This window comes from Lissotriton vulgaris, chromosome 7, assembly GCF_964263255.1.
Source record: "Lissotriton vulgaris chromosome 7, aLisVul1.2, whole genome shotgun sequence".
Taxonomy (NCBI): domain Eukaryota; kingdom Metazoa; phylum Chordata; class Amphibia; order Caudata; family Salamandridae; genus Lissotriton; species Lissotriton vulgaris.
The window spans coordinates 1564503109-1564512701 of record NC_141695.1 but is presented as its reverse complement, the minus strand read 5'-3'; the positions used below and the strand labels follow the sequence as shown (position 1 = coordinate 1564512701).

Genomic DNA, 9593 nt, shown 5'->3' with positions numbered 1-9593 from the left:
CTTCCCTGCACCTCAGGAACGCCGCATCAGCTCCGGGAATTCAAAAAAGGATTCAAGACATGGTTGTTCGAATCAACAGAACACCATGAAGCAGCTAGCAACTCCGGCGCCTTGACAACCTCATGGGTGATTTGCCGTGATTTATAAATCCTGATTGACACTACTGTTTGGTGCAACGCAGAGCAGCAGCCAAAGTTGCTACAATGTGTTGCATCAAGAGAACAGCGCCATATCTACTGTCTCACTTTGCATGTCTGTTGTATCGCGCAAAAAGATCAACTGATGGACGGAATGCTGAAACAATGTAAAACATTCACCCCAGTACAGAGATCTGGGCCTAAATCCATAGTTTTTTTGCTCACCATGCCATTCCAGTTTAGATCCAGCCATATGCAAATCAGTCTTGACCCTGCTTCCCATGAGAATTGTCCAGCCCGAACTGCCAGGCCAGGTCGTCCCTGGACCGGAAACAAGCATCCTGGGACCAGTTTCAGGGTATCACCCCTCATCAGCCAGGCTAGCTTGAATCCAGTGGCACAGTGAGCATGGGACCCATGTCTGAGCATACCTGGCTCACTTAGGGCAACAAATGCAAAAAGAACAATTGATGGACGGAATGCTGAAACAATGTCAAACATTCACCCCCAGAACAATGGATTATTGCCCAGATCTCTGACTGGGGATGAATGTTTGATTTGATCTGCATTCCGTCCATCATTTGTGTGTCTTATGTTGTATCGTGCAGCGCACATGCAAAGCTAGAAGTGTTTGGAGACTTAAAACTTGCTTCACTCTGATGCCTGACTTGAGGCATGATTCTTTGTGCAAATCCCTGTTTAAAAATGTCAGTAGATAGAAACTTGTGCCAAAACCCATGGGTGGTTGCATGAAAATGCCCACATACCACTCATGGGACACCCCCTTGACACAAAGTATCTCATAACGCTACTGTGACTAACTTTAGGCAACTTTCCAACGCAAATCATCATTTGTACTGCAAATATTTGCACACTTAACCTTTTTTGCAGGGTTTACATCCCGTTCGTGAGGCAACCCCTGCGGAAAGTGTCAGTAATTTTTCACCAAAGTTTCGTTGTTGTTGAAATGTTGAAATTAGGCAGCAGATAGTCGTGCGTGTGGCAACTGCGTTTAGAATACAACGTTGGGGAAAACGCTGCAACTGCAAAATCTGATAATTCCAGTGGCCCTGGGGATTTCGCACACATTCATGGTATAAACTGTACCCCGAATATGCTTCCATAGTGTTTTATGATACTGTTGTGGTCTTGGGCCACTGTAGAACGCTGTGATGACCTAGTTGGGTCAAAAATCGTCGAAATGTATAAATAAATTATAAATAACTGCAATGTCATTTTGACAACTCACTGGAGGGACATTCATTCGAAAAAAAAGAGAGGGCGAGACAGACGGTATTAGCCACTAGATGGTGGAGTTGCAAACGCTCGTCGATGCTGTGAGTTCGGCAGTGGTGCGTGGGACTAGTCTTGTATTAGCTCTGATGCCCTCTGCGGGCGGCTGGAGGAGATAGGAAGTCATCGGTGGCCTGCGTTTCTCTCGGTTTGATTTTAGCTGCTCGGACCCTCAGAGCTCCAGCACAGAGGGCGGAACCATGACACCCCGTTAGGCTGACGGAACCGCCCAGCAGACCACCTGCGCAGCGGAAGAACCCGAAGACGGAGGCAGCCGAGGCGGGAGGAAGGAAGGAAGCGCAGCCTCGGGGGTTTTATGTCATCTTTGGGCAGGAAATGACTGGCTGCGAGACCCGCTCGTGGCGTCGCCTGGAGCTGAGCGGGCAGTGGGAGCGGTGCCCTGCTCTAGGGACTGTGCCAGGGGGCCATGGAGGAGCGGGCCCCTGAGGCAGACGAAGCTGCTGAGCCGGGTGTGCGTCAGCTGGGTGGTATGGGCGAGGTACAGCCGCAGCTAGGGAGAGGAGAGGGGCATGGGGAAGAGGAGAGACTGTCCCTCCGCAAGGGGGCAGTGCGCCCTGCTTCTCTGGAGGATGAGAAACTCCACGCAGAGGGGTGCAAGGGGCATGGGGGGAAGACGGGGCAGCGGTACCGCTGGTCAGGAGAACAGGTGCAGCACGGCTCATGGCTGGAGGGGGAGCAGGAGGGAGGACAGCAGGCGCATCAAGGTTCAAGGGTGGAGGGGCGGCTGCAACAGGAGGGAGTGGAACAAGTGCAGCGCGGGTCAAGGGTGGAGGGGCAGCTGCAACAGGAGGGAGTGGAACAAGTGCAGCACGGGTCAAGGGTGGAGGGGCAGCTGCAGCAGGAGGGAGGGGAGCGGGTGCAGCACGGCTCAATGGTGACGGGGCAGCTGCATCAGGAGGGAGGAGAACACGTGCAGCACGGGTCAAGGGTGGAGGGGGAGCAGGAGGGAGGACAGCAGGCGCATCAAGGTTCAAGGGTGGAGGGGCAGCTGCAGCAGGAGGGAGGGGAACGGGTGCAGCACGGCTCAAGGTTGGCGGGGCAACAGGAGTTAGGAGAACAGGTGGAGCACGGCTCAGGGGTGGAGGGGCAATTGCGGCAGGGTACTGGAGAACTGGTGCAGCAGGGTTCAAGGGTGAAAGGGCAGGTGCAACAGGAGGGAGGAGAACAGGTGGAGCACGGCTCAAGGGTAGAAGGGAAAGTGCAGAAGGAGGAAGAACGGGTGCTGCAGGATTCAAGGGTGGAGGGGCAGCTGCAGCAGGGCATTGGAGAACATGTGCTGCAGAGTTCAAGGGTGGCAGTGCAGGTGCAACAGGAAGCGGGAAAACAGGTGCTGCAGGGCTCATGGGTGGAGGAGCAGCTGCAGCAGGGTATTGGAGAACATGTGCAGCAGGGCTCATGGGTGAAAGGTCAGGCGCAGCAGGAGGGCGTGGTGCAGGCGCCGCAGGGTTTAGAGACGAAGAGGCTCCTGCACCCGGAGTCGGAGGTGGAGGGGCGAGAGCTGCAGAACAAATATCTCGGGACACTCGGGTTAGGAGAGCAGAGGCATCCGAGCGGAGAGGAGGGGGGTGCAAAGGAGCCCGGAGAGGAGGGACAGCTGTATGCTGCGATAAAAGAGGCGCTAGAGCAGGAAGCGCTGAAGAGACCGCAGAGCACCCATGGGACAGACGAAGAAGGGCAAGGAAACCCCCCGTACTGGGCCAAGGAGCAGGATGACACCCCGAGGGAGCTGACGGGCTCGAGCAATGAATCCAGTCACGTGACCTACTTCCTGACGAGTGACAACATCCCAGAGGTAAGCACGAGGTCAGTGGGTACCACATCTCCTAACGCTCAAGTCAAGGCCCAACCCGGAGGGAGGGGGGGATTGCTGCTTTTCAGAAAGGTGCAGCAGTGAGCTAAACGCTCGTTGCTGATATCTGCTGTAATCAGTTGGTCCCGAGTTCGACTCCAATAAAACCAGTCTATCCTACCGTGGCAACAGTGCTGTTAAACTGAGTAGTAATACGAAGACCTCTTACAAATATTGCATGGAATAATCAAACATGTAATACGTTGCCCTGCAGTAAAAATAAAAAATAAACTGTTTATAATGAAATAATTGGGGCGGGGGCGCTGCGTAACTATTGGCCACTTTGTTCAGGACAGGTTTAGCTGAGCAGGAAATGCGAGGTCTGTGCCGGAATAGAAGGGATGCCTTTAATTGTTTTATTCTTTCAGATTTTGTTTCTTCGTAGTCTAGAGAAGAGGTCTTTGTTAGTTACAGGTCCATTCGCAATAACAAACTGTTCATTGTTTTGAAACCGGGAATACCACATTGTGAGCTCAGTATGAAATAACAACGTAACATAAGTTGCTGCATCTACCAGTGTGACTCATATACACTTCATATCAACAGCCTAGTCTAATTTATCTAGACCTGTAAAATAATGTTATAATGCATGGAGTTTTTCTTTTTTTTAAATTGCGTATAGTCCATTAGTTTATTTTTGGATATGTCAATATATTCGAGAAGCACACTATTGTTTATTTTCATTCTAAATAAAAGGTTTTGTATGTTTGCAATATATTTCATTTACATTTTTTTAAAAGAAATTAGTAAAGTCTTTACATCAAAACGTTACTCCTCCATAGCTCTCTATAGTAAAAGATATACTAATTTCGCCACAGGTTACTGGTTATCCTGTGCCCAGTGGATAGCAGGTCCTGTTGGTATTGAAGCATGTGAACTTTAGGCCACAAACTGACTTCCCAACGTTTATGCTTGAGATTTATACGTAGACTTTTATATCCTATATTTTATACTTCACCTTTTTAGAAAGCTGTATTTGATTGTTTTTTTAAATTAGATGACAGTACTCATGTTTTGTCTATGATGTATTGCACTTATATGATCTGCTGACCGAAATAAAGTAAAGTAAAGGACTTCTCTGACTGATGCTTAAACCATCGAACTATTTTAGCAGTGTCAAAATTATGTGATATTTATCTGCTTGTTTCCCTCTGCGGAGCATAGTGACCCAGGCTTATGTGTGGATATGGCCTGAGTGATTAAAGCATTCTTCGGGCCTGGTTCACAAAGATAAACTTACACTTTTGTGTAAGTTTACACTTGCTGTAGTAACTTTTCTACTGTTTTGGAATTCACAAACTAATGGTGTAATGTTACTACTAGTAACTTTGAGTGTAATTTTACTTCTAGCATAATTACTAGTAGTACAATTACACTCGTAGTGTGTGAATACCAAAACAGTAGAAACATTAGGCAAACTTACACCATCGTGCAGTTTTACACTTGCTGTAGAAACTCTTTACATGTATATTGATATTTTAGAAAGTGCTCTTTATTGACGGTGGTGGGCAGAAGAGTTGGATCTTTGGAATTGAGATACTAGTACTGATTGATTGAGGCTATTGATAGTCACTGTTTTTTTCACTGGATGTACATGGATAAACTGTTTGTTAGAAATTAGGTTCGTGGTTGGATGGGTGATAAGCGCTGGTCAGGCAGTAACCACAAACCTAGTTAGGTACGGCACAAGCAAACCCTAAATTAACCTGTTCTTATCCTCTGGTAGCTTGGCACAGAGCAGATAGGCTTAACTTTAGCGCAATGTGTAAAGCATTTGTGCAACACTTCAAACAGCAAACAGTGAAATCACTAAATAAAAAGTTTCCATACCAAGTTGGAAACATAGAGCTTAATTTGTATAAATAAACCAAGACCAAAATGACAAAAATCTAATAAATAGAACCAGAGTTATGATTTTTTAAAGAGGACACTGTAAAACAGCACTTAGAAGTATAATGTGCCAATCAGGGATATCTGGTTGTACTCGACTGGTTCAAATCTAAGAGTTCAGGTCAGCAGCAATAGAGCGTGGGTTAGATACAGTCCCAGATTAGCCCTGCTGAAGTTTTACATTGTCAAGTTTTGTGCCAAGAGTCCAGTTTGTGGGGGAGAAGTTCGCTGGAAGCAAGGAATCAATGGCGATGGTCAGCAGGGTCCAAAGAGCAGGCCGGGCTTTGCAAAATGGATAGGCTGGGGCCTCATGGTGATGACCCACACTGGTGGACGATGCTTGCAGTGCGAAGAGACAAATTTGAGGTGGCTCGTGCAGATTCTCTGTGCGAGCGGCACGGTTCCAGGCTGAACAGGCCAATTTGTGTTCACGAAGAGCCCAGAAGCGTGACTTTTGAAGCTTAAAAAACATTTTCACAGGTCTAAGACCAGAGCTGCACTTCTAGGGGGTCAGGAGCTCATTGAAGACAGGGCTGGGAGATGTGGGGATCCTGTTATGTACCTGAGACTCCGTTCAGGAGGCCAGTAGACTAGCCCTTTGAGTCCCTGTGGGGTCCTGGGTTCAAGATGGGTTCCAGGTCTAGTTCTTCCTCTCCAGGCAAGAGAGCAGCAGACGGCAGTTCCGCACAGCAAGGCAGCAGCTCCTTCAGAGTGGCCGTCCAGGAACACCGCGGTCCTTCTTCCTGTCAAGAGTATCTGCAGGTCTTATGATGTACTGAAGTGGTGGTGTCAGAAGTCCAGTACTTATACCCAGTTTGGCTTTTCAAGTGAGGGGAGATTTCAAAGATAGGCTTTTAACATGCACAGAGGACCTGTCCTTCGTGCCCTGGCTCCAGACTCACCACAGGAGGGCATGCAGCACTTTGTGTGTGGACAAGACACACCCTATTCAGGTGTACGTGAGGCTGGGTCCAGTTCCTCTCACCCATCCTGTCAGGATAGCCCATCAAGATACACCTAAGCTTCCACTGTGTGTGGCTGGCCAGGTGGAGATACACAAAGCCCAACTGTCACCCACCTCAGACATGTGATCAGAGACAGGCAGCAGGCCCTAAATGGCTAAATTAAGAAAATGCCAACTTTCTAAAAGTAAGAGAGGGGGGGGTTTCCTAGCCGTCACATTCAAATGCTGATAAACCAATTTAACAGACTAAAGGTCATCGATTCAATTGATATGGACTATAATCATTTATTTGCTACGTCATTCTGTGCACTTTACTCCACATTTAATCATGGGTCAGGTAAGTGCGGATACCTTTCAATCAAGAACAAATTATACATATTAAGGCAGCAAATAAAACAAAGACATACACACTTTGTGATGAAACAATATGCTGTAACAAACAATACATGAAGCGTGATACATTTATCTAAACATTATAACACCAGTCTTAGTTCACCAACGAAGCAGCTACTAGGACAACCTTGAGCATCCACATTGTGTAACAAATTCAAGGAGCTGCTACCCATGGGGAAAAGATAAACATTCGGCCCAGTAGTGAGACAATTCAAATAACATTTCTACTGGGGAAAACTTTATTGAAAGCAAAAGTCCCCGCGTTGTGTAATACCGATGCGTTTTGATTCCCAAGGTGGTTTGTGGGACTTTCTTCAGGGCGTGGACTGGTTTCTCTGATTGAATAGAGAAATAAATTTGCATGTTACAGGTGAGAAGAGTCAGGTTAAAATGTGGATGGCACGATTTGCGCCAGACAGGCATTGCTTTTACAAAGGGTATAAGAATGCTTGCTGTCGGTTAAATGGATACCTAGTTGTATTTTGGTTTGACTATTTTCGCCATCCCGGCAATGTTTTTTTTAATGATTCCTTTCAGCTCTCAGTCGGTTCAACGTATAGCTTGAACAGTGCTGCACCACTACCAATTTAGATTGGTTAGCAGCATTTGAATGTGACGACTAGGACACCCCCACCTTTCTCTTAGTTTACTACAGCCCTGTTCAGCCACCTAGGGCCATCCCTTTGTTGCTATAAAACTTTCTACAAGTGGCATTTTCTAAATTGTAACTTAAAATCCGACTTCACCCTAAATGAGGATTTTAAATTAGGATTCCAGAGACACCAGACTTGAGGGTCTTATATCTTTCCAATAGGAAATGACACTTATAAAATGTGATGAGGTAATCCCAATGTTATTGTATTACAGAGATTGGCCTTGAAGTAGTGAAAAATAACTTTGGGAGTTTTTCACTACCAGGATATGTACAACTTAAAAGTATGTCTCCTGTCTTTTAAATACATTGCACACTGCTGTCTGGGTTTTCCAGGGCCTACCTTAGGGGTGACATATATGTATAAAAAGGGAAGGTTTGGGCCTAGCAAAAGGTTAATTTTGTCAGGTCAACATGGTATTGTAAACTGCACACACAGGCTCTAGAAGGCCTGAGACATGGTTAAAGGGCCAATTAAGGGGGTGATACGAGTGAGGCAGACCCTCTAGTAGCAGTTCATTTACAGGACCTGGGTACACACAGGTAGTGGACTTTCTTAGGGGCTTATAAGTAAATTAAATATGCCAATTGGGGATGAACCAAGGTTACCATGTTTAGGGAAGAAAGCACAAGCACTTGAGCAATGGTTAGCAGTGGTAAAGTGCACAGAGTCCTAGTAACAGCTGAAACGAGGTCAGAAAAGTGGAGGAAGCAGGTAAACGTTTGGGGAAGACCACCCTAAGGCTGCCCGGTCTAATACTTGCTGAATAGCAAAGCTCAGTAATCCATAATTTGCTCCCTCCCAAAGTAGTCTCAATGTATTATAGAGGTTGTAGTCTGGGAAAATTGGCTTTTGGCTTGATCTTCTGTGGGAATCCCTGATGCTGCCACACTTTGAGAGGACCTTAAGAACGCGATGACCAAGGTGTCATTACAACACCAGGATTTGTGCTAAACAGTGCTTCACAAGGTGATTTCTAAATCAACAGTAGGCTTAAAATGTTTCATGTTTGCTGCAGTCGTGAGAATGGAGGCAATTGCATGTAGTTGTATTCATACAGCACTCTCTACCCCTGGTTAGGTTGTGCAGTCTCTGTGCAGAATCTCCTACATCAGACATGCTTCATTTGAACAGTGTTGGATGTAGAGTGGCCTGTGTGGGGTTGTTTCTGAGTTGCAACAGATGACCAAAGTTTCCATGTCTTGTTATGTGTTGTTGCTGGACATTGGCTTGTTGTGGGGTGAACATGAATGAGAACTAAGACTCCAAGGGGCTCATTTAGAATGAATAGTGTCTTGCCAGAGCACAAGGCCTGCTGAGTCTTTCACCTCTGCCACCCAGCAGAGAACCATAAGGCATATTTAGAGATCACCACCTGCCAGGCATGCATCGGAGGTATGGTAAAGGCACAACTGGCTGGCACAGCTGAATGCCTAGCTGCTGCCATGTTGTTTGGACCCACTTAGCATTCTTTATTGTTTTTCTCAAATTCACATTTCGGAGGTTTTCTCTTAAGTATGATTTTATATTACCTATATCTTGCCTATATCCTTGTGCCTCAACTCATTTACGTGTCCTTGCACTTCTGCCTGTACTGTAGGACCTATTCCACTGTCTATATTCTAGCACCTGTGCCCCTGTCTATAACCTAACATGCATATCCATCCCTATGTGTTAAACCTCTACCTATATACAAATACCTCTACCTCATCATATACCCTAATACCTGTACCCCCACCTATTCCCTAACATGTATACTCCTTGTGTGTTACAATCTCTATCTATAAGTATCCCCGATTATATACACCAGTACCTCTAACTTGATTATGTCATGGAAGCTCTACCCCTAATTGTACTCTATTGCCTCTATTCCCCATTTGTACCATAGTACCTATCCCCTGCTGTTATGAGCCCTAATGTACCCCAATATAGGCCTAGGTAGTTGCACATCCTTTTGCCAACATTTGTCCTACTTTGTTCTACATAACTGCTCTGGTGCTGACCTTTTACCCACTTAGGTGCAAAATAAATTTTGTGTGGTTTTCTTTAAAAACTAGCCTCATTTATTATGCATGAGGATATCACAGCAGGATTACCATCTTCTGCTTAATAACTCTATACAAGAGTCACCACTATCGTCATCCTTGGCCGACAAGCCCACAGTACCATGACACATCTACTTAGAACCACTGGGGATACCTTTCGGGTATGTAAGTACTCCATCTTTGCTGGGCAAACCAGAGGAGAAGCTTTCATGCTGACCGTGAGACGCTGAAGTCCCTGCACCAGACACTCCAGCATGCAGTGGTCTGACATCCATCGCGGGGTATCCAACTTGAGACCAAGACTGGGTCCTTTGTCCTATCCCATTAGGTAATGTGGTTGGCTCTTTC

The 9593-nt window shown here is 46.3% G+C and overlaps 1 protein-coding gene across 1 annotated transcript in view; it reads left to right on the top strand.

Moving 5' to 3' along the window:
• The first annotated feature begins 1709 nt into the window (after window positions 1-1709).
• BCAS4 (breast carcinoma amplified sequence 4) overlaps window positions 1710-9593 on the top strand; it is a 366480-nt gene continuing 358596 nt past the window's right edge. The window contains exon 1 of the mRNA XM_086932459.1: window positions 1710-3243. Within this exon, the coding sequence (XP_086788585.1) occupies window positions 1858-3243 (1386 nt within the window). The 5' untranslated portion in view covers window positions 1710-1857. The remainder of the gene's footprint in view (window positions 3244-9593) is intronic.